Consider the following 25,697-nt stretch of genomic DNA (forward strand, 5'->3'; position numbering starts at 1 on the left):
ACTTCCAGATAGTCAGTCTACAGAGGACTCAGAGCAAGAACTGTCAGTTGTCACAATTACTTAGGGATAACTAGGACTCTGCTGAGGAAGCTATTGTGCAAATGCCTGAGAGAAGAGTGACACCTTCACAAAATGTCAATAAATATAAAATAAGGGACTTAGAGAAAACAAGCATAATTTACAGTACCAAAAATACAAAGCATTCTTTTTTCTCTAAAACCTGAAAGTCAAAAATCAAGCTGAACATGGGTGACCCATAGACCCAACCTGTTCCTGAGGGCCACAGGAGGTTTGGGCACTTCCGGCATAGCTGACTGCCTCTGAATAACCCTCTCCCAGCCTTGAAGTACAGATCAAGAGCAAAACATCAATTTACACCTTTTGGAACCATGCTGAGAAGTGATTCACTGTGCCTTTTGGATAACTTCCACCTTGTGTAAGCTATCTCATGAGTGCCAGTGCCTTCCTTCTCCAGTTCCATAAAAACAGCCCACTTGTCAAACCCACCTGGTGTTTGCTCTGGTGTCCCTCCAAGTGCTGGAGCAGACTGCTCATGTCTAGTCAAGCTCACAGCTTGAAAACAAAACAAAACAAAACAAAACAAAACAAAACAAAATACAAGCAACTCTGTTTAAAAAGGCAATACTGACATCTTATACTTAAGCATATATTCAGTGCTAGCATATTTACGTTCATTTACTCATGCATGGTTCTCAGGCAGTGAGTGTAACCATTTGAAACATGCCACTTTGGTGCACTACAGATTTAGCGAACCACATTCTATACCTCTAGTTTTCTCCATCATTCAGATTTGCTGGTACAAGAGTCATCACACAGGGGCTCCTACGCAAGATCAGAAATTGGCCAAGAAGCATCCCAAAATGTGGCTGTGTTTGTTTTGGAGAAATTACCTTCTAACTTAACAGTTCACTAGTATCCAGGTATGAACATTTTATCAGTTCCTATTATATGGGTAGGAGCAACATAAGAGGTCCAATTAGAATATAACGACTTAAATGTTTGTAAAATTCTCTAAATGAGAATGGATAAGCTTTATTCCTTCTGGGAAAGATATCTGTACAGCACTTCATATAGGCCTATGGTTTTCCAGCACCTCAGGTCTTTTATACAAGCTGGCAGGAAGGATATGCTGCGTGAACCTTGTTTTCTTAACAAAGGAATTCTAAAGATAGCCCAAAGCTCAATTAAGACATTAACAGATCTTTTTAAGATGTCTAGCATATGCTGATTTATAATTAATAACTTAATAAATAAATTAGTAACAGAGACATTTTTCTGTAAACACTGTATCTATTTCAGATAAAATTACTGTGTATTAGCCACAAATAAAATTTAAGATCTATCCACAAACTAGTCTTGGAGCATTTCATTCTGGCATTTTAAACAAATGCAGCACAGACTATCTGAATAATGCACTAACCAGTCAGAAACCTAAACTTGCTACCACAGCTGATTACTGATTATTCCAATGTGTACCCATCAATAGGACACAATCCTAAGGGAGAAGATGCAAGCATGTTACGAAAATATAAATAGATACTCAACGAATTTTGGTGGTTAAGGTTTCTGGAAGGGAAAGAGCTCTCTTTGACTCCACTGGTCCCTTCACACTGTCCCTCAGGGAGCGCACACTCTTCTGACGATTCCGTGCGAAACGAGCCCTCTTGATCTTCCACATTGCTGCATCACTGAGGTTGGCGACATTCGTCCGGACAGCAGTGATAGCTTTGCAAATGCAATTGACCAAGTTAGGATTCTTTCCGCAGCACAGCAAAGCCCTAGTGCTGTCAAGTGCCAAATGCAATTGGGCCCCAGGTCCCACTCAAGTCAAGAAAGCTTCATATGGGCTCAAGGGGTCCATCTGCAAGGCACTTATTTGCATGCTCTCACTCTGAAATCCATACACCCCCAAACAGCGCACTGTGTTTAAAAAAACACATGCTGTTACTTCTTCCTTTAGACAGTGGACAAAAACAGGTCCTTGAGACCAAAATCTGAATTTCAGCCTAAGGGAATATAGCAAAAATTTTACACACATGGATCACATTTAGTGCACTCATATCCAAATGTGGTCTACTTTTGCCCCACCAACTTCCTGTCCTGCCTACACCTATTATCCTGGATTTGGACAGTGTCTCCAACAACCCGTGAGCGTTTACAGTTGTGTTACCAGCAGTATCATTGCAAGTCTTAATGGGGGCACCAATAGTTTTCTATGTCCATGCACTATAGGTGCATTCAAACCCTTTGAGTTTAATTATCTAAGCAATTAGAGCTGGTTAGCTCATTTTCTTTGAAAAGGCAAAGAGGAAGGCTAAAAAGAAACCTGAAAAATATCTTCTGCATATTTTAATTTTTACATTACTCAAAACACTCATGTTTAAAGATACGACCTTACATTTGCAGCCAGAGGTGCAAGAAACTGGTGACAAGATTCCCTGCTCAGGCCACAGCAGCAGTTCCTAGCTTTGGGTCTTGCTACTCACATATAGAGAAAGTATGTTTGTAGTTCCAACTACTTTCTATACAGATGCAGCACTGGGCTCCACAGAAGTGTAGGAGAAGGTGTTAGGCTACTGAAGGAGCACACACTATCCAAACAGCTGTATCCTCACCTCTTTCAAGAAATCAGATGGAAATAGGTCTGCCTCATGGGCCACCACTCAGGTAAGGCAGTTGTCAATTAGTCAGCATGTTAAACAATTACACACAAGTGTGAATGGAAGGAGACATGGTATCTCACCAAGAAACCAGGTATGAACAGGACAGACAAATATTTGTCACTGCAGGAATAGTTAACTAAGTGCCTGCTTTAAGTGTCTGTGCACCTTCTGTGCTGTGACTTCTACATTTGTCTGTCAAGGATCATACAGCTCCTAGGGCTATCTTCATACAGACCACTGCATAAGGTCAGGCATGACCTAGGCCTTTGAGAACAGCAATGCTGACAGCATAAGGACATGTACAAAAGAACAGGTGGGTTAATGCAGGTTGTAGCTGATCATAGAACCAGACTGCATTTCAACCAAGGCTGTCAAGCACATCATAGTGAGAGTAAAACACAACACCCAAAGGTGCAACAGAATATAGCCTAATCTCTATCTGGGCAGTCAAAAATTGTTCACTTTGAATATTCGCTTGGTGCAAAAGATTACCCAATTTCAGAGAATCTATACAGGTGAGACCTACATCTTTCAGACTGTTGCTGCTCTCAGGACTTTGCAAGCACCTCCAATTCCAGAAGCTGACAAAAAGTGATGAGATCGATTTGGACTCTGCTTACTTGTTGGGAATGGGAATTCTTTGTTGCAGTCCAGATGAAGCTGTGCTTCCAGAGACAGGGTCTCAAAGCGATTCACAAAGAACTCCCAGCTCAAAGCTGGAATATCCGCTTTTAGAAAATGAAGCAGCAAAAGCTTACTAAGAATTGTCGGCCTGTCCTTAACAACCGTGTCAAACTGGAAATCAAGGCAGAGGCAGAGACCCTACAGAGGAAAAACAGGCACAAAACAAACAAACAAAACACAGAACTGAGATGTGAAAACTTCAAGCACTTTTTAAAGGCAGGCTGAAGCCTCTACAACTTTTCCTGTTAATTAGTACAGGATAAAGGTACAGCTCCTTTTTCTCTACCAAGCCCTTTAAATCAGAACTAATGCTACTGATATAAATGAAAAAGTAAGATAAGGAAAGAAATTAACATCATATTTAGAATGCAAAATTTGCTAAGATTTTGAGGAATACAATGGTCTAGGCTAAGTTCTGTCCTTTTGTACATTTGGTATACAGGTTCAGAGTACTCTCTTCACACACCCCTGTCTGAGAAAAAGCTTGTTTTTAGTCAACTGAATCAAGTGCTTAATTGCAAAATGAATTGATCACCAAGCCCAAACAGAGAAAGAGAGATTATGTGATGAAATGTATCAGAAGCACTTTGCCTCAAAATACATCTGTATTTTATCTGTACTAGAGTTTTGGGGGTAGTGTGGGCATTTATGTTTGAGAAGAAACCTCACATGCTAAATTTGAAAGTGCAGGCTACTACTAATAGTCTCAGAGAACTCAGTGAATTCAAATTCTCCAGAAATTATTTTGAAAGAGCACTGTATGGAATAAAACTGGCAAGAATTAACAGCTTTTTATAGGCAGTAGCATTGAACTTTTAAAAATATATCTTCTGCTCAGGGAACTAGAGCTGAATAGTGTACTATGAGATTTCTAATTTTTTTCCCCTTGCTTGTGTATGTAGGCTCTGATCCACTTTCCTATCCTCATAGTTTTAATCACGAGAGTTGTGACTGGCAGGGTCTCCCACATGCTTACAATTAAATGCCTAAATAAATCTTGAAAAGACAAGGCTATGTTTGGTTTTGCTTGAATACATTTTCTCAGTGTCAGCTCAGCAGAGTCATAAGATTCACAAATCTTGGGCTTTTTTAAAATTGAAAAATGTCAATACATTTTAAAATAATACTAAAAACATTTACAGCTTCCCCCAACAGCAGCTCAAATGCAATAGTAATCTCTTGCATTCAGCAAGTTTTTATGGTTGGACTTGATGATCTTGGGAGTACATTCCATCCTAAATGATTTTATGAGTCTAACTTGAGGCTAGAGCAGGATCACATCCCTTGGCTATTTTGTGAATATGGCAAGTACCAAGACCCATAAGCCTTGCCTAAAGAGGTATTAGCAGTGACCATGATCCTGTATGCCTGAACAGCTCTGAACTTCAGGTGAAAACCCAGATTCTTGTTTTAAAGTTGCTGGGCTTTTTTTCCCCCATACAATGAACTTACCTGCAAAGCTGGCCTCTTAATGGTGTCAAGTAATAGCCCAGCTCTTGTCGCTACTGCTGGGTTAACATCTTCCACAGCAGTCAGGAAACAGCAGAATGCATGAGCCAAAGAGTACTTCAGTAGGTGGTTTTTTGTCACAGAGTGAATATCCAAAAATCTGCACATCACAGCCACTTTCTCCACTGTAGCATCCATGCCCCCAGAAAGAGAAAATATGCATATTAATTTAGGCAATAGCTTCTTTATGTCCTGATTAATATACCTCTCTTAGAAATATGCACATCTGAGAAACTGAGAACAAAAATAAGTGGCAAGTGTCCTAATTTTGACTTACTTTATCCAAAATGTCTCATGTTCTCTATTTTACTGTATTGTTGTGCCATAGTTTTGCACCAGAACTCCCCAAAGCAGCAAAACAATAATCAACTATTAAAGATCTCTTCAGTTATAGCCAAAAAAGCTCTACCTCTTCAGTGAAGCAATGAAGAGAAAATAGTGTATATTTCTCAGGCCTACCTGCTTCAAATCTCATCTTCCAATCTTTGCTGTTGAAATTGCTGTTTATTATTGTCCAGAAAATGTCAGCTCCATGGGGAAGTGAAAGTGCATGAAGAAGAAGCGGGACTGCCAGGGAAGAAAGCTGAGAAAATTCAGACTTCACAACTCCCCATAAGCTGGAAAGATTTAAAAAAATGAAGTCTGCTTATAAAAACATCCCCTTGACATCCTTTCTTCTATGTATCTACAGTGTGTTGTTGGCAGGAATATACTTTTCATGAAAGCTCTATGAGCCATCCCAGGCATGTATGTGAATAGTAGAGTTGCTGGTAGCAGGACAGAGCTACTTGAAAAACTGTAACTACAGCAGTTTTTCTAGGAAAAAAACCAGGCTCAAATACTCCTTACATTTAAACACTTCAGATTTGACCAGAATTTGCCTAATACAAGGCACAACTGCCACAAAACATAATCTACACTATGAATGAGTAGTTCCAGCATGACCAGCTTCAGTACATAAGCCACATGAACTGTCTTGGCATCACAAAACGTGTCCATTAACAAACTGCTAGGATGTTGGGTGTTCATAATTTGATCATATTTAGATTCAAGTCAGATTCTCTAGTCTGCTAAAACCTTAATGTATCAGGAGTCTCTCCCTGTACTCAGCACTAGTGAGGCCATACCTTGAATACTGTCTTCAGTTTTGAACCCCTCACTACAAGAAAGACATTTATGTCTTGGAACAGGTCCAGAGAAATGCTTGTGAGGGGTTTCGAGAACAAGTCTTACAAGGAACAGCTGATAGAACCCGGGTTGTTTAGTCTGGAAGAGAGCAGACTGAGGGGAGACTTTATTGCTCTCTACAGCTACCTGGAAGGAGGTGAGGGTTAGTCTCTTCTCCTTAGTAACAAGTGATAGGACAAGAAGAAATGGCCTCAAGTTGCACCAAAGGAGGTTTAACTGAGATATTAGAATTTTTTTTTTCACTGAAAGGGTTATCAAACACTGGAACAGGCACTCCAGAGAAGTGGCTGAATCCCCATTCTGGAGGTGTTTACAAGATGCATAGATATGGTGCTAAGGGACATGGTTTAGCACCAGACTTGGTAAAGTTAGATGCAGATTTCAATCCAATTCACTATGACAATGCTATAATTCAATACAAGAAACTCTGACTCACTGCAAAACAAGTGGCACACAACAGAGTAGCCATGACAGACAATGCAGGGTACTTTGGTTTCATTTGCAACTTCTTAGTTAGCCTGTGCAATGTGCCTTTATACATTTACTTAACCTTTCCATGCCTCTCTATCACCCTTTGTTAATTTTCCTACTACACCTGCAAATTCTTTGATGCCAACAACAAATGTAACATTGAAGAACCAGCAAAGTATGAATCAAAAATCTGCTCTAACAACCTACCTTGCAATCAGCATATGATCTTGAATATAAGCAAGAAATTGTGGATGGTCCTTTCTTGCTATGTACAGGCATTCCCCATGAAGACACAGGATCTTCAGACAGTTCAGCATGTTAAAAAGAATGTCTGGTTCTTCAAACCTTGACATTTCCTGTGTAAGCAGACATACTCCTCTCAACACAATGACAACACTTAACCAAAAGTTCAAACTAAACAAACAATCAATGTTACCTGCAGTATAGTGTAGATGAGCTTCAAGGTAACTGGAAGTTGCTGATAACAAAATTTTCTTTCTGTGTCATTCTTTACTGCTGTTAAAAATGTAAGTTACATAAAAAGTTAAAATTGTCTCATTTGTGGATTCAAAACAAAACTAAATAATGTCAAAAAGACAAGACAGAGAATAGAATAGAATAGAATAGAATAGAATAGAATAGAATAGAATAGAATAGAATAGAATAGAATAAACCAGGTTGGAAGAGACCTTTGAGATCATCGAGTCCAACCTATCATCCAACACCATCTAATCAACTAAACCATGGCACCAAGTACCCCATCAAGTCTCTTCCTAAACACCTCCAGTGATGGTGGCCCCACCACCTCCCTAGGCAGCCCATTCCAATGGCCAATCACTCTTTCTATGAAGAACTTCTTCCTAAACATCCAGCCTAAATCTCCCCTGGTACATAATTCTATCTACAGTAATTCTGCAGTCAGTATAGATACAACAGCAAGGAATTTGGTATGTAATGTTTTTATTACTTTGTGTGTTCAAAAAGCCAAGATCTCATCTACCTTTTGTTTTTTTTTTTTGAGAGAGAGACAATCATACTTACTATTAACATAAATACAGCCCTTCCTATTTAACTAATATGTTTAAAGAACTAAATGCATGAGTAAAAAGTGACTGGGCATTGCTGGACATTCTGACTGCTTCAGAACTTTGTATTATGCATGAATAGAAGCATTTTGTCTAAAGCCTTACTGAAATACTCAACCCTGTCATCCTCCACCTACCAGCATTTTCTGTGGTCTCTGTGTGATTTCCTGGGTTTTCTCCATGTTTTGGTGCCAATTTGTCTTCCTCTTCTCCTTCAGTTCCTATAATAAACTCAGGTCTAGTATAGAGGAGACTATCCTCGAGGTTATCTGTGGGCTCCTTCAAGAATATAATAAGTTACATTCATTTCTTGATGTTATCCAAACACATGAGGTTATATCCTACTCTTTAAGTTATATTTGGTGCAATAAGCTGCACATCTACTTCCACAGGCACTCGTGCACTCAAATCACCTGCATATCTAAAAGTCTGCATCAGCAAATGCAGACAGACAAGAAGACTACATTTCAAAAACAGATTTAAGTGATATTACTTAACAAAAACAGCACATCCATATTGGAGCTGAAGTAGACGCAATCACAGAGCTGTGATTTCACCAAACTTGTCATCCTTCCCTCAAAGGAGTGAAAGATAGGAGCAGGGCATGTTTGCTACACTGCTGTAGAGGTGCAGGCTTAGAGGCAGGACCTATCTCAATCACTTTTACACTGAAAAGAAGCAGCAGACTGCAGTTACTTCTGCCCATGACCAGGATCACAGATTCCCATTGTGACCATTGCATTATTAATGGTCCTAGAAATGGCACCAAGACCCAGCACTCAAAAGACTGCACCACTTGCTACTTTTGCTTGAGGTGACAATCTGAACTGAAATGGCATGAGATCACTCCTCTTGGACAAGCTACTGAACACCACATGCACAACACCTACAATCAGGATATACATCCAAATGGAATTCTGAAGCTTTTACTAATTCAAAGGCATCACTGCACCCACCACACACAAAAAAAAAATAATTATAATTAATGAAGACCCTGTCACTGCCATGGCACAGAAAATGAGCACTCAGAATAATGGGAGTGATGCTGTCTTCTGAACTATCATATGGAATAGTTACGAACAACAGACATACAACTTAAAATAAATCCACCACAGCTTCAGTTCTACAAAGCTATATAGGGCTTTAATGATGACTAGTGATTGAAGAGTACATGTATGTGTTGGATAATTTCAAAATAGCCACTCTTAGCTTTTAAAAGATGAAAAGTATTAACACTTCATATTTTATTTAAGACACAGTATCATAAGAGCATGCCTTCCAAAATGAAACAGCACTTCCATGTTCATGGGGAAAAGTTCATACTGGATGAATATTGTCATCTTCCCTGGGTTCTTTGAATCAGTTCAAACTTAGAAATTTTACAGTTCAACAGCATTTTGCTTTAACCTCCCAAATCCTCCATGCCAAAGGTCAGCACAATGTAATGAGGCTAATGAATAAGAGGAGTTTCGGCACACCAGTAATATAGACCCTTTTCTGTTCTACTTACCACAAGCCTGATTTCTTCTTTTGGAGCAAGCTGTTCCAGCAGCTCAAAACCCAGCTGGTAACACAGAATGCTAGACTGACACAGACCACATTCAACTACTTTTTCATCTTTCTGACAGGTGTGAGACCCACCCCAGGGTGCCTGGAAAACATTGTTTATGATGGATATTATATCTTTTGAAATGCTGTTCTCTAAGCCCAAAGTGACACCATCATCCTGGAGTTCCATCTGAAAAAGAATTAGAAGAGTAAGGTTTTATTATCTTTGTAAAAGCCATAGCACTAACTATTCTGTCTCTTCCTATATCTCTGCTAGTGTTTTATGACAGCACCAGGAAGAATATCTCAACAAACTGGAATTCAGTTCTTAATTGCCACTGGTGTTGAGGCCTAAGCTCAAACAGCTAAACAGACAATTTCAAGCACAGTACCCATGAATTTTACCTGCAGACAGCCAAAACACTTGGCCTTGGATTCACAATACACAAATTTAGCTATCCAAGTATTACACATCTAATCTAAGCTTAAAAACAAACCTCTGCTTCTAGACTGTAGAAATAAGCAAATCTACAAGGAGCAGTTTCTTTGACTTGTATGAGCCATCTAAGATGAATGTAGAGGTATTTAACTTCTCTTCATTGACCATGAACCTATAACTCCTGTATGTGTACAAGCAGATGAGCACTTTAGAAGAATTTAAAAGTTACACTTTGTGTCAGTCCCTTAGCAGAAAGGAATTCAGCACAGGACTAAAGGTGAGGCAAAAGTGACTACAGAACTTCAGTGTCCCCTCACTGTAGCTGTTTTAATTCAGCAAGTACCTGTTTCAAAATGAGATCAAACATCAAAATGAAACAATTAAGATTCATTTCATCATCTTCACAGTCAAAATCAATTGTCTTTCCACTGGGGTGTCCAAAGTTCTTGAAAGGGCTGTGAAAAGGACTACGTATTGGACTCCGAAATGGGCTCTGGAAGGGGCTTGGGAAAGGACTCAGCATGCCATGTTGAGCTCTGCGCCCAGGGTCAGAAGCGACGCTTACCTGAAGACAAAGAATCAACATGTCCAAATGACTGTTATGCATGTGAGCAACCTCATTCTGTATGAAACTGCAGAAAACATCAAGAACAATGACAGCCTTACTGTTCCTTCTGTAGCTTTTTTGGCAAAATCTGCAGGTCTCTTAATGCCATTAAATGATAAAATATGATATATGTACAGGAATCATATTCTGCAGGGATGTGTACATTCTCTTCAGGCAAGTGGCTGACATCCATTATGTTATTCCTACTAACAAGGAATTTTAACATCAACCAAACAGAAAATTAGTGCAGGCAGTGAACTGGCCATCAGGTTACTATGACCTGCTGATAATTCAGGAACACAAACTTCAATAGGAGGAGGCTAGTAAACAAAGCTACCTCAAGAGAACCATGTAACTAAGGCTGCACCAAGGACACAAGTAGCTGGAAATTAACTAGACAGAACAGTAAAAAGATGTGCATGTCTGCATTGATTTATGTCCACAACAGAGCAGGCCACTTAAAACACCCTGAGAATCTCTAAGTGTTACAGGGAGATAGATAGACAGATGACAAGTGAGATCTACTTTTAAGACAGCTAAGGTCTGAAAGCCCAAACAGTAGTTTTGCCTGTTTCTTCTGCTTAGTTTAGAAGTGATTATGGGCTAGCTGGGAGAGTGCTCTCTGCAGAGCCACATCAGAAGACAGCCTGACCACATGTAAGAAGTCATCAGCGGCCTAGATAGTGTAGTTCCTTAAATCTAAAGATCTCACCTTTCAAGACCTCTTGCTCTGCTGCCCTTGGAGTACTTTGTCCAAGACTACTGGGAAGTTAGTTGCATAAGTCCAAGTATGTGTAGTGCCTACAGATTGGTACGTGTTTACTTCCAGACCATAAGACTGATGGATAACTTTAGATCAATTTTTTAATCTCTTGGATGGGGAAAAAAATTCAGAGAAACAAATAAAGTCTGCTTTTTCTCCCTTTCAAAAAATACCTAGCCCCAGCAAATTTGTACTAGAATACAAAAGCTCACACAGGGTGACCAACTGTCCATAACAACTTGTTGTTGAGGGTTATTAATAGAAGGTGCAGAGGATGAAAATGGTTGGAAAAGATATTAAGAAGATTCTACTAGTGTTCCAAACAAATCAGTTCATTAAGGAAAACCTGCAGATTTTCTGCAGTTCCTATCTGCACTAGCTTTACATTAATCATATGTTAGAGTGGTACTAATTGAAGTCATGCCAATTTTCTTCTATTCTCATAGTCATTAGTGTTTCCAACCAAATGCTGCCATATTGAAAGATCACTTTTTAATTCCTCTCATGCATTATAATAGGAAAACTGTCCTAATTAAAAAAAAAAACCAGTAATAAATAAGCAGCATAAATAAGTTACCCTCCGAGACACAAGATTTCCCGCTAGTTCGCTGGCTCTTGATTTTCTTTGATTTGCTAACTCTTTTACAGAATTAACTCCATCAGAAAACATGCTGATGAGTAACTGAAGAGGAACAACAATATCTAGTTCAGATAAAACCTGAGGAAAGACAACAAATAAAAAAGCATGAATGTCAAATTTGATCAAAAATGCCATTTACTTTATAAGCACCTTTAATCATATGATACTCAGTTCAGCAAGTTCCATGCTTTTAATTCTGGGATTCAGGGAGGTGAGCTGCAAACTTCAACTTCTGTTATAACCAGGGCAAAACAGAACTGACCAAAAAAGGGTACATTCAAAATACTTGTTGCCATCTGCTTGATGTTCCTTGAGATCAGTTTTATGCACAGACAGGGATGTGAGGCTGTTCCACAGAACTACTTCTCTAAACCAGAAATATTACCAATACTTGGATTAATAACTATTTGTTGTATTTATTGTTACTTAAAACTGAATTCCTGGAGTTATTCTAAGAATCCAGTTGAATGGCAGCCTACCAATGTCCAAATAGTGGCAGGATCATTATCTGCAAATAATTAAGGGAATAGTCATCATCTGTTTTGTCACCAACAATCAGACAAATACAAGGTCATTTGCATCTGTCATTAACTGGTATTAGGTCAAGGGAAATAAAAGAGTTAAAATCACATTTTACTTGAAAACTCTGAATACCTGAAAATTGCTAGAATCACCAGGTAAATTGGTCTTTGCAGATGTTTAACCAAAAAATAACCCTCAGCAGAAAAGGAACATGTAACAAAGAATACAGGTATTACCCTGAATACAGGTATTATCCTGAGGTGCTGTGGAAGATTTTATACCTTTTTGAATTCACTGTCCCCAGCTGACAGGATTGTCCCTGTAGGTTTTGACTATGAACACTGGGCAAATGACTGCTTTGTGGACACATATAGAACAAAAAGGACAGAGCAGCAGAAAACTTGATAAGTACAGAGCTCATCTAATCCAATTCTTCATATGCAAGAACTACAGCTGCTTCTGGAGTCTGGAATTAAGATTGGAATCTACACACCAAATTCTGTGGAGACTGAAAACGACTGCTGACAAAAGGTCAGACAGCTGAACGACCCTGGAAACACAACTGACATTCAAAGATAATAGGAATTTCCAGGCTTTCACTATATTGTCCGTAATGGGCTAGTAACATAAAGCTTCCCAAGGTTTGCCTACCAACCATCTGTGCACTAAGGCTAAGCAAAGAGCAGAAAGGTTATACAATCCTTGAAAAAGTGGCACTATTTTTAATGCCTCTTTTTTTTTCTTTTCAAGAATCATAAGCTGCTTCAGCACTAGTTGTCAAAAGAGGACACTTACATGCAGCCAAAGCAACGCTTGCTCTTGAACAGAGGATGGATACCCTGTGAATCGACAGCTAATGAAGCCAAACATCTCCTCCATGGAGAAAGGGAGAGGGCAAAGTTCAGTGTCAAACATCTTGCTGAAAATTAGAACAAGAATATATCATCACTGAATAACCATGGCATACGCTGTGTGAGATATAAGAGAAAACTGGTAGAAGGGCAATCTCACTGCCAGCACTGATGATGCTTCTGTCATCATACCTGCATTCTCATCCTTCACAGGTTGCTGATATCACCTGTGCTGACAGCACAAGGTCATCTCTGAATTTGGTGATGCACTTTAAGAATTTTTATCACATCTCCCACCATGCCCAGTTTAATTTGATAGCAATAATCTTTTCCATCATCCACTGTAAAAACTGGAAAAAATCTTATCTCACCACCTGTTCAATATTACATGTATCTACTTAAGGAGTTTACATTAATACTAACAAATATAAGCTTACAGTCAATTTCAGAGCCTCTTCATCGATTAAAAGGCAACGTGAAGTTTTATTGCCAAAGGCATACACCATCCATAAAAATACAACTCAGACAGTCACCATTCTTATTCTGGTGTTCTCTTTGGTCAACAGGGAAACGTATTAGCTAAATCAATACAAATCATCACTCTTTCAGTGCCAGCTCTACTAATCCCCACCATTTCTCATTAACAGCTCACCAGAGATGCCACTTTCACCATGTTCCTGGCAGTCATGGAAAAGGTGTGCCTTGTTCACAGCAAAGCACACAGTATCACAGTATAACTAAGGCTGGAAGAGACCTCGAGGATCATCGAGTCCAACCTGTCGCAATGCAGGTAGTAGAGTCCTGGCACATATGCAAGGGTATCAGGAGCCATAAAAGGAAACTTTCCCAACACTTGAGCGCTTTAGTCTAAATCTAAGTTATAAAAAACTCAGGAGCATTCGCTCACTGTTGCATACAGTGGTTTTTATTTGTACTCACCATCTTATTGTGCTAAACCCCTCAACAATCAACATATGCAACAACAGAATGGTTCCCACATATGTCTACATACCTCAACACTTCCCGGAACTCTTTCAGTTGATTTTCAGGCACTTCTGTCCGTATAGCTTCCAACCACTCTGGCATGATACACTCCCACACCGACTGGTTTATCACATTGTACGGAATCAAACAAAGGATTCGATTCAGCCCTTCTTTTAACTGGGTCACAGCACTACACGATTTGTCCCAGTATCCACCAACCTGTGGGTATTTCCAGCAATCATACTGATGAACAATACTTCTCATCCCCAGCATCATAAATCTGCTCAGTGTGCTGCAGTCAGAAAATTGTGGGAAGTGATCATCACTGCTTTCCAGCCTAAATTTAGCATTCAGCTATTGAGTTTGCACTGTTTTTTTCTTCTCTCATTTAATTCATATTACACAAAAATAACTAACCAAGGCTTAGGTGAAGCTTGCTCACTTCCAGGCCATGATGCAGAGTAACTCTCATTGTTTACAGTCCTTAACAAGAGACAAATTTGTTTGGTCAAAGTTGTAACTTCAATTATTTGTTCTCGGCAACTTGTTACAGTGCTGGGTCTTTATTTTTAAACACTCAGCAAGCACCAGGTGCTCTTTTTTGATTGTTTGGTTTGGGTTTTTTTGAGAGAAGGTTCTAAGCAAAGGAAGCAAAAAAAAATACACTTTGAAATAATTAAGTAACTGACCTACAGAGATTAATTATTCTAACTGAACTCAACTCACATCTGCTGTCCCTGACTAATGGCTCTAAGGATGCCTGCTGTTTTGGCAGCAACTACTGACAATCTCAGCCAACACACTGTTTTTTCTTCATTCATCACCACTAATTTCATAGCTGTTTGCCTTCATGTTTCGAGTGAACTCTTGTAAATCTGGCAAGCTGTCCATCTAAAGTACTGCAGTGGCAGTAATAATACTCAAAAAAGGGATTGGATCCAAGACAAGGAAACTATCCATAACAGATTATAGCATGCAGTTCAGTCCTTCCTTTCCCCTTTAGCATCAAAACCCAAATATCTTCTTTAGTTCTAACATTCAGTGATTCCATCCACCTCTCAAATTTCCTCTGCTGCCTTCCAGTCCTCCCACAACCAGGTTTATCTTCAGACCAATGGTTCAGTGAAAGACACATATACATGCTGGTCTGCACATTACAGCAGATTCTATATAACAGGTCATGAAAAATCCATCCCTGATGATGTAATACATCAAGTCTTTATGGCCCTTCCTAATCTAAGCCACTTAACTTTAGGAAACAAAACAAACACATCCTCTGGACATCTTACACAAAAGGGTTGCAAAATGAAAGCATTTGGTATAGTTAGCAGTGACTAAAGAGGAAAAAGTCTCAAATACCTTCACAAATATAAAGTTCCTATTTTCACTCTGATGTCTCATTTTCTATAGAGGAATATTCACATGTCTGACTGTTGCCTGTCTTCACTACCCAGGTTAAGTGGCAAGTGCTGCTTCACTATTAATGGACAGAAAGAAAGACTCTGCTCTCTAATTCAGCGAAACTAAAAATGCTAAGTTCACTGCTCCTTCAACCACTGAGATTTCTTTTGCTTAGACAAGGCAAAAACTTAAGACTTTACTCTCTCTCACAAATAAAGGAACTTTCAGATAAATTACTCTTACCCTAGCAAACTCCATTGGTTTAGGAAGGAGGCACATAACCATGACATCAAACCGGACATCACAAACAGTCTTCAACCATTTAGTAACAAACTGGGGTTTGAGCTTCTCAACCAGGCTACCAACTTCATCATCCATCATGTAAGCTGTAGAGTGGAACCATTGGAATACCATGCTAACCAGCCTTGCTAAACTCTCTGTAGGAGTATTCTCACTGGGAGTGCAAAGGCTAACCTGGAAGACAAAAACACAAACCAAGCTTCATTTCTAGAATTAAAGGTGGCAAAATGTTTGTCTACTTTATTTTGTGTATTGTCAATGATACATGGATGCAGATTACATAGAAGGCAAATGAGATGATAAGTTTTAAGCAGAGTTTGCCACAGGACAGTTGGTGAAACAAAAAAACCCCCACAACTAAGCACTGAATGTTTTGTTTCCTAGTTTCAACAGTGAAAATATCAATACAGAAACTTTAACAAACTGAAACATTTTGGGTTTTATTTAAAAAGGTAACGTCATGTCTGGTAAATACATGATACACATGCACACATGTATGTAAAGTTGCAAGATAAAAAGACAAACCAAATGAAAAGATTAAAAATGTCTGAAAGAAGATGGCTACTTATTTATATTAAGTGATTTGTTTGTCCTTATTTGGGGTAGGAATATGAGTTTTAAGTTCTCAAGTATTTCCACATAATAATTCATATTCTTCTCTCCTTTTCTAAAGTCTCTCTTTCTAAAACTGTACTGGAAAACTGTCCCAAATCTGAGACCAAGTCTGTACCACACACTGCTAAGCCCTTAATTACTCTCTATTTAAGTTGTAGGTATCTTCTGGGAACAGGACACAAAGTTTCAAGTAAAGTTTCTGCACTGAGTCCAAAGAATGGAGACTTAGGAAGCTCCTTTAACCACCTATCAGATGTCTATTGCTACTTCCTAGTGAAAACTGTACTCTCAGCATCTGGCAACCTGAAACCAGTGACTGCTGCCTTGCAATGGAGAAAGACAGGAGAAACATTCACATTATTACTGGACAAACAGCTGACAGCACTGATTCCCAGAGAAGCACAGCACCCATCTTACAAGTGCTTTTCCTCTATCTTTTTTCTTGGGATGAGGCAGCTCACAACACCCTTGCCAATTCAAAGCATAGTCTTCATTGTTTTACTCCATTGCAGGTTGAAGTTAAGATGTTTGCTTCCCGTTGCTTGCCTCAGTCAATTGTTAACTCAAAGGCACTATCAGCTGGCAGGCATTTTAACAGGAACTCTTGAGCTCTGTCCAGTTTCTACATGAAAAGTACTCATTTTAAGAAAATAGCAACCCACTATTTCTTAGAATCTGTGCTGTCCTCTCTGCCAATACTCACTACAGAGAGATCAAAAGATTTTGTAAGAACAGAATTATGTCAGTGGGTTCCTCCTCCCTACCATAGAAGGTAGGCTTTCAATGTCATGGATGAGGCATGTACACTGCAGCAAAACCTTATCTATTCTCAATTCTAACTTCAGAAACATAGGCCTTCAGTCTTTACAAAATATCAGAAACAGAATAGATTAACGTGGCACAATTAACTATTTTCTTGTTTAAAAAAAAAGGGGGCTTTAAGTCTAAAACAATGTTAAACAACCAAACTCACAAGATACCAAAATATAAAGTTTACTCATGCAATCACTTGCAACAGCAGAGCAGCTTTATTAACATTATCAGATTCTAAGCCTGCCACACAGCTATCTTTATCTCTGTTCAGATGATGGATGAAGGGTCCTACTATTCCCCACTTCCCACTGGCAGGTTTAGGAGAGGAAAGAAGACTGGAAAAAGAAACAGAAAGCGCCTAAAGAATTCTCCTTAAGAAAAACTGCAGAATCCAGCTTCTGAGAACCTATCAGGCTCTAGGCTAGCTTGCATGAACTAAACAGCAGCAGCCCTTCTATTTGGGAATAATCTCTGCTAGCTGCTGTGAGGGTGAGAACCAGCAGGGCTTCATTCTGTCAGCCCACACTGGGTCAGTTAGCTGGAGTACAATGACTAGGACTGATTCAGCCAGACTAATCTGAAGGCAGAAAGGAAAAGCAGCCCGCTACAACTCCTCCAACCTTTTCCAAGGTGAGAAAGCTGAGCTTCTAGAGTGATGTTGAAAAATGGAAGGTGTAAGATTGATCTTTTAATGTTAAAATACTGGTAGTAAGTAAGGGGCACTTGTGAGCAGCACATAGAAAGCCAGTTTAAAAAATGAGAGTGAATAATCCTGTTATTCACTCCATACACTCGGAGGTAGTCAGCAGCTTCATTCAAACTAGGTCTGAAATCTTTGTGTCTGACAGCTTCACAGAACTCCTTTTTGCTAATAAGTAACAGTATCCAACTGAAGCCAAGAAGTGGAAAAAAGAGACAAAACTGGCTTCAGAAAGAAAAGGAGAGGCAACTGAGAGGAGTGAGAGAAACGAGCAAGAATTTCTCACCAAGAACCAAATTCCAAACTGGCTCAGGAGGCGCTGGTCATGCTTGTCATCATCTTTATTATCAAAGTCTGTGTTGTCCAGGGAGTGATGGGATGAGGAGAGGCCCATCTGTCTCCTGCGGTTGAGTTCGTACTCCCTCTGCTCAGCATGATACTCTGCTTCCTTCAGCAAGCTATAAAACAAGCTTTTGGTCAGTGATACAGATCAAGAATAACTACAAGTTAAGGCCTCTGATGTCATACTTTTCCTGAGAACAGTAATAAAATAACACCAAATTCTGTGATTCAAGGTTGACTTCTTCAACAAGAACACAGCTGATAGTACTCTCCTAAAGCAGCAGAAGTTCAACGCCTCTTCTCTGAACTTATGCTGGTGAAACTAAAATCAACTTGCACGAGATTTGCAGGCAGGATTTCCATGAAAGCTTGATCCCAGTTCACATACGGATGCCTCAAACTGCTGTATTACCTGATCACAGCTTCCACAGTACACACAAGTTCCTCTGCCCCACACTCCCGGGTATTGATAGGGGGTGGCGAGGTCTGATAGAGGTGGGTTTCTGCAGCTGCCCCAACTTCACTGCTATGATGATTTGAATGGCATCTTTTGCAATAGCGCACTGGCCTGTTGCCGTGGCGACCACAGCAGCCTGCCGAGAAGCACGTGACAACAGCTCTTCTGACATGGGAACTACAGTTCTGGAAAACAAAAGAAATTGTATCAGGCCACTTGTATCAGGAAGCGGAACCAAAAACAGGGATGAGAACCAGCACAAGCAAACAGGCTTAAATATTGGTCATTTCCAAAGTCACTACAGCCAAGTGCAACTCCCTGCAAACACCTGATGCCAAGTGTCACTGAACTTCCAGAAAGATGAGCTCAGGCCTAAATGCTGGGCCTAGAGAAAACCAAACCAACACTTAAGTCATCAGCCTCAACTTTCTGGCCTAGAGCACTCTCTACAATTTACAGTAGTTCTCCTAACCCCTGCTTATGCTTCAAGCAACAGGTAGTGATCCTTAAGCGTGTTAAGAGTCACAGCAGTTTACACTGTGTAAGGATCTGCTACACCACAGATAAACATCCAAGCCTCCAAGATACAGCTATCTTTATTTCTGCCACCTGGTAATCTGGCTCAACATAAAAGCTTTCTATGCCACAATCAATCTAGAATATGTTATACACTGTAATTCTCATTATTGAAATGTTATTAGAACACACTAACTGGTATGTCTTGCAAGCAGATTCTTTTTGTCAGCAATTTTTTCAGTCAAGCACTGAAGACTTTCAGTCCATATAGTTTCAAAAATATGGAGTTTAGAGTAGGAATTTTGTCCAATTTAAGATTAATTCAGGACTTCAAGGAGATGAGAAGATATGAACATTCTGATTTAAAATTTATCTACTGCTTTATCCACCTCATAAGCAGAGTTATACAATAAAAACTGAGCTCAACTGCATAACTGAATTTCTTGACTAATTCAACAAAAAACTAGAACTGAAATCAAACATAAGCAGTTTTAACAAAAAGAAACCTTGCTGCTGAATCATTCCCATCCACCATTAAATGCATTCATGGAGAAACTGTGAAAATTTGGAATGGTACAAAAAAGAAGGCACCACATAGTAATGGAATGACACTACACACAACATCAAATCATGCCTCATCACACAAATGACTGAATCTTACCTTCTTCTGACATATAGCAGAAATTTCAGCTGTAAGGGGAAGGCATACACAACATCAACACAGAATGATGATCCTTCTGTTTTAATATGGCAGCCATGGGAAAATGGGCTTGCTGCAAGGACGTCTCTGAGGCTAAATTTGTGTTTCCAAGTATTACTGAAATCTCTAAGCTTGTTGGACTGCATGAGGTAGGACAGTGTATACTTATTCCTATTGGCTATTTCTACGCTGAAATGAAATAACAGCCTCGGTGCATTAAATGTGGTGTGCTCTGCATCCTATTCACCTTCTGCCCATGCTTCTGCCTCATGCACACACCTGTAAAAGTACACCCATGTGTACACACTACCTGTGAAAGTCCACAGGTTGAAAGATTAGTGAAAATGGATGAAAAATGTAGAAGCAGACGCTATGTTTGTGGCCATAACTCCCTAACAAAATGTTTGCTGATTCAACCTATAAGCAACAGCTAATTCAGTTGGTTGCCCTGGCAATATCCAGTTCAGTAAATATAGGTGTCTGAGTGAAAAGAAGTGAATAAAACATTCTTAATCTGGATTATATTTCAACTAAAGGAGAATTTTCAATTTGCAGAACAAAGATAGAAAGAGTATCTTTGTTCTGGCATAAAAAGGGTTATTCTAGAGACTCTGTAACGGGCCTTGAAACCCCAAGAAATTCTGATTAATCTGTCAACAAGCTTTGTCTGCTTTCTGGTAGATAGTAAAACACCAGGCTGTCTCACTGGCCAAAGGACACTGATTGAATCAATGACTAGACCACAGAAAAATATTTTATATCATTTTCTGATATTCTTTACAGTCTTCTGCTCATAGAATAGATTTTTCAGAAGATTTAAGAGCTTTCAAATGAGACTCAGGTTACCGAGAAGAACTCTCTCCTTTTTTGGACAACCAGTGTGGGACACAGATAGATTTTAAACACTCGGCCCCAGATGAGGATTCTTCAAGATGTGAAAGCTCAGTTGTCTCTGTTTCCTCACATATAAAGAGTTGCATACCATATCAAATAGAGGATTAGTCAATTTCTCATAGTATTTTAAGGACACTAAGCAGTATTAAGCACATTCTTTTAAAATCTTTTAGAACAGAATGCAACATTTCAGTTAATATAATATGCAGAAATGTCAGGAAGCATGGGGTTGTACGATTATGATTAGTTTGTACCTACCCTTAAAATACCTCTTACCTTGTGGTAGAAGAACATCAATCAACCATTCACTGTGATCCCTATAAAAATTGTATATCTAATTAGCTTTCTGGTTTATATTTATATATGCATTTATTTTTGTGCAGAGGAAATTTATCTCAATTAATGTGGTAGGACTGATATGATTGCAAAGCTGCTTGACAAATGCAGTTTTACAAATTGCAGGCTGCTTTACAGCACCCCTTTGTTGTAGCTGTCTTATTGAAAATTACCACTTTGCTGATGTTGGTCAAGGCTTTCAAAATATTACTTTTAAGGCACAAATTTATCAAATTAAAATAGTGTGTGCTCTGAAAGTCTGATGGCTGAAAAGTGACAGTGAAGAATAACAGATGAACATTGGAAAAAAGCCCAAATGTATCAGTACCATTTTCTGTGAGTGTCCTTAGAGGCTGTGCTTCTTCCAAATTAAATTACTTTTTCCTGCAGCTTTATATCAAGGATGACTTAAAAATCTAAGGTGAAGTGTAATTGCTTTTTCTACAATTGGTGTGATATAAAAGTGTAAAACTGGGGACAAAAACAAAACAAAACAAAACAAAAGAATAAGTAGCTTCCGAACTACCTGTCCATTTGAACTAATGATTGAAACTCCCAATAAGCAAGTATTTGTAGATCTTGTAAAGTAATGCAGACCAAATTATAAACTTAGAAAAGTTTAAAATAAAAATTAAAATTAAATATGTGAGGTTAATTTATCTCAAGCTATATTTGTTCCAGGCACTGGAGAAGCCTGGACCTATTTCAATTTTTTACTCTGCTGCTTCACAACATAGCCTAGAAAATAATCTGAAATACATGTTACAGAAAAGTAATGAAGTCTCAAGTGCTTTCATTGTAATTCCCTGTTTTTAATAACAGCTAAAGGATGAGGACAAAAACATTTCACAAGCAAAAGCTTGCACGTTTACAAGGTTCCTCTGTCACAGTCAATGCATCCCACAGTATCTATCCATTTGGAGATCTTACCCTTAAAACTCACTACTGTTTAAGTTAAACCAAATGATGATCTTTTGGGGCATATTTCTGTAATGCTTATTCATACAGTGTGCTCCATATATTTCAATAGGGTTATCTATATAAATTAAATGCTAATCATACTAAAATAAAGCATAACTTGAGAGTTCTGAACACTGGCATCTGACTATCACTAATCATTTTCCAGCTCTTATTTTACCTACCCTGCAATTCTCTGGCTGCATTCTTCACAAAGATATAGTGGAGGTGGCTTATCACCCAAAGCCACAGACAAGGATGGGTCAATGCACATCTGAAATACAGTGAAGAAAAAAAATATTAACACATCTGTTCATTGAAACTCCCTGAAAAAGTTCAACACATTAATGCTAGGACATACAATATAGCATAGCTTTGACACATGAATGATTGTACTTGGCCTCTGGCAGTAAAGGACCTCAAATTATTTCTAACAAAGAGGGATTTCTGAAAATAAGATCCTATGGGAAGAGAACAGGACATATTTCAATACCAGTATTGTCACTCTCTGAAAGGCAAGTTAATTTTGTGTTACACATTTACATTGCATAGTTATGACCTTTGTATTTCTTCCTTCCAAAGAGATGGTCACTTAGAGGATCCATTGCTGAGGAAAAGGTAGTATAAATGTCTAGATTTTTCTCTCTCACTAACACCTCTTCCAGCAACATCTAATTTTCACTTATCACAGTTGTTAACTGTACAGTACAATTCCAGGGAGAGAATGAAGATTGTGGACTTACAGTTACCTTGGCAACATAGGTCTAAATTCTGTCTTGCATTAGCTTTTATCTATCCACATTAGCCAGTTACAGAAAATAGTACAGTTAGCAGCCAGTTACATACCTATTTCTTTAGGTATTTCTTTAGTTTGTACTGTTTAAGAAAAGCTGAACAGTACCATGCATGTACAGTACCATGCATAGCCAGCAGGTTGAGGGAAGCAATTCTCTCCCTCTGGTGAGACCCCACCTGGAGTATGGCATCCAGTTCTGGAGTCCCTACTACAGGAAGGATCTGGGTGTGCTGGAGTGTGTCCAGAGAAGGGCCACGAGGATGATCAGAGGGCTGGAGCACCTCTCTTATGAGGACAGACTGAGGGAATTGGGACTGTTCAGTCTGGAGAAGAGAAGGCTGTTAGGGAGACCTTATTGTGGCCTTCTGGTATCTTAAGGGGGCCTACAAGAAGGCTGGAGAGGGACTTTTTAGGATGTCAGGTAATGATATGACTAGGAGGGATGGAACAAAAATAGAAATGGGTAGATTCAGATTGGATATTAGGAAGAAGTTCTTCATCATGAGGGTGGTGAGACACTGGAACAGGTTGCCCATGGAGGTGGTAGAAGGCCCATCCCAGAAGGTTTTTAAGGCCAGGCTGGATGTGGCTCTGAGCAACCTAATCTAGTGTGAGGTGTCCCTGCCCATGGCAGGGGGGCTGGAACTAGATGATCCTTGAGGTCCCTTCCAACCCTAACAATTCTATGATTCTATTTCAACTGCTTAAATCAAAACATTTCTTACTCCCTTCAAGTGCAAGACCTTATTTATAAACACAAATGCCTCCTTCAGTGTTTTTTATGGTTTTTACATTCATCTTTCCAAGATACAACAGGATGCATTTTTCTGAGTGATGGCTGCTCAAGACTTGTTCTGTCAAGTTAAGCTAAGAGATCATTCAAAAATATTCAGGTATTTCACCTATAAAGCTTAGAATTGTACATTTCATTGATATTTTCCTCTACTCAGTGATTAGTCTGAATATAGAAATCACTACAACATGAAGCAACACCACCCAGATGTTTTTTTCCCATGAAAAGGAAAATGATTGGAGCAGGCAGGAAAGTGGTCACACTGTGAGACAGGTGTCACCATTATGCCATATTAGTATCATGTCTGTGGGAAAGGCTCACTGAAGAGCTGTCTGGCTATTGTAACTATGTTAGTATATGAATTGATGTCAAGAAAATTGGTTGTATATACATATTTTGCTAAATATAAATATAATTAACTAGTACACCTAACTGTAGTATGCTCTGGAATTGGGATGCTCCTCTTGCTACTGCCATCAATTTTTTCTATGACCCTGGTCAAACTGCTTTACTTTGTTACTCTGCCTGTAAACAGGAAAGACACCATTTACATCCCTCAAAGAGGGCTGTAGAGGAGGTAAGTAAAGCTTTGTTACTATTTGCTTTAAGATACATTTGAAGCAAAGGATCACAGTCAGAATGTATTGTATGAACTCAACTAAGATACCAAGGTGAAGAGGAGGAAGCTCGGGGGAACTTTATCTCTCCCCACAACTACCTGAAATAAGTTAGATGTTAGGTGGAGGCCAGTCTTCTCTCCCAGGTAACAAGCAATAGGATGAGAGGAAACATCCTCAAATTGCACCATGGGAAGTTTAGCTGGAAAAATTTCCTCACTGAAAGAATGGTTAAGCATCAAAACAGGCTGCCCAGTGAAGTGTTAAAAAAGAAGTGTAGATGCAGTCCTTAGGGAAATGGTTTAATGGTGAACTTGGCAGTGTTAGCTTAACAGTTGAACTCAATGACCTTGGAGGTTTTTTCCAAACTTAATGATTCTATAAACCTATGTCATTGACATAAGGTTTGCTGTACATAACTGTATTTGTGCACATGTATATGTGTGTGTCTCTGTGTGTGTTCAGGAAAATATTTACATGTATGAGCCAAGAGCCATCTTAGAATTTTATAAAGTGCTCTGCAACTATCCTCATGTTTAATACCAAGACTTTGCCCAAAGCAGTTGGAGAAAACATCCCATCTTGGTTTAGGCAGCCAAAGAACACATTCACAAAGCTCTGGCCCCCTTGGTCTCAACAGGCTTTGCTGTTCCTTTAGCTCTTGCTCTTGATCACCTGCATACAACCACAGCATATGGCAGGGATCAAATTGCAACCTCCCATCCACCAGATAGCTCAGTTTGACCTCTGAAGAAATAGCAGTACCTTCACAGCTGGCTTGTTAATTGCATTATGGCATTCAATGTGCTGGCAATGAATAGGATTCCAGGCTGCAAAACCAAAATACAGCTGATTAATAAAGGAAGAAAACATATTTACAGTCTTTGTATCTAGTGGTATCAATTGAGAAAAAGAGCCTTTTGTTTGTAGTAAGTACTATACAAATATGATAGAAGACCTAGCCATTCCTCGAGCCCCCTAATGATTACAATAGAAAACCTAGGAAACACATGGCTACTGACTTCTTTGGGACATAATTATGAAATGAACCATAAACTCAGTGAAGAAATGGAAAAATTAAGATGCTGTCATCCCTGTTGGAGATCATTCCTGACCTCACCAACAATTTGAATCAACTAATTCTTCCACTCCAGGAGCGGGACAGTAGGACTGGCTGAGTGAATTCAGTAACATTTCCAGGCAAAATGAAAACACATCTATGATGAAGGAAAACTACTCCATCTACAGAAGGAGACTTAGCTATGGAATGACAAGAGGTAAATAACAAAGGTATGTTCAAGTGGCATCATTTAGATGCTATACAGGATGCCCTCAGGTCAAAATGCCATGCAACTGAAGATAGTACTCATTCCCATTCTGGGGTACAAATTACAGAAAATTCATATATTAAAAAATCATTCCAGTCTACCCAAGACTATAATAGTTTAGTCAGAATATCATGCTTAGTTTACAGTCTTGCCTTCT

The 25,697-nt window shown here is 39.1% G+C and overlaps 1 protein-coding gene across 2 annotated transcripts in view; it reads right to left on the minus strand.

Annotated features, from left to right (window-relative positions):
- UNC79 (unc-79 homolog, NALCN channel complex subunit) overlaps positions 1 to 25,697 on the minus strand; it is a 108,592-nt gene that overhangs the window by 61,469 nt on the left and 21,426 nt on the right. For both annotated transcript variants that reach the window (XM_054161893.1, XM_054161892.1), the window contains 20 exons: positions 24,978 to 25,042; positions 22,192 to 22,280; positions 20,990 to 21,030; positions 19,781 to 19,809; positions 18,559 to 18,788; positions 18,091 to 18,262; positions 15,620 to 15,850; positions 14,004 to 14,194; positions 12,936 to 13,059; positions 11,556 to 11,696; positions 9,952 to 10,173; positions 9,132 to 9,359; positions 7,759 to 7,900; positions 6,973 to 7,052; positions 6,744 to 6,892; positions 5,337 to 5,494; positions 4,821 to 5,002; positions 3,305 to 3,506; positions 1,567 to 1,746; positions 508 to 573 (listed from right to left, as the gene is read on the minus strand). In XM_054161893.1, the coding sequence (XP_054017868.1) occupies positions 508 to 573; positions 1,567 to 1,746; positions 3,305 to 3,506; positions 4,821 to 5,002; positions 5,337 to 5,494; positions 6,744 to 6,892; positions 6,973 to 7,052; positions 7,759 to 7,900; positions 9,132 to 9,359; positions 9,952 to 10,173; positions 11,556 to 11,696; positions 12,936 to 13,059; positions 14,004 to 14,194; positions 15,620 to 15,850; positions 18,091 to 18,262; positions 18,559 to 18,788; positions 19,781 to 19,809; positions 20,990 to 21,030; positions 22,192 to 22,280; positions 24,978 to 25,042 (2,922 nt within the window). The remainder of the gene's footprint in view (positions 1 to 507; positions 574 to 1,566; positions 1,747 to 3,304; positions 3,507 to 4,820; positions 5,003 to 5,336; positions 5,495 to 6,743; positions 6,893 to 6,972; positions 7,053 to 7,758; positions 7,901 to 9,131; positions 9,360 to 9,951; positions 10,174 to 11,555; positions 11,697 to 12,935; positions 13,060 to 14,003; positions 14,195 to 15,619; positions 15,851 to 18,090; positions 18,263 to 18,558; positions 18,789 to 19,780; positions 19,810 to 20,989; positions 21,031 to 22,191; positions 22,281 to 24,977; positions 25,043 to 25,697) is intronic.

The sequence above is a fragment of the Dryobates pubescens genome, chromosome 5 (assembly GCF_014839835.1).
Source record: "Dryobates pubescens isolate bDryPub1 chromosome 5, bDryPub1.pri, whole genome shotgun sequence".
Lineage (NCBI taxonomy): Eukaryota > Metazoa > Chordata > Aves > Piciformes > Picidae > Dryobates > Dryobates pubescens.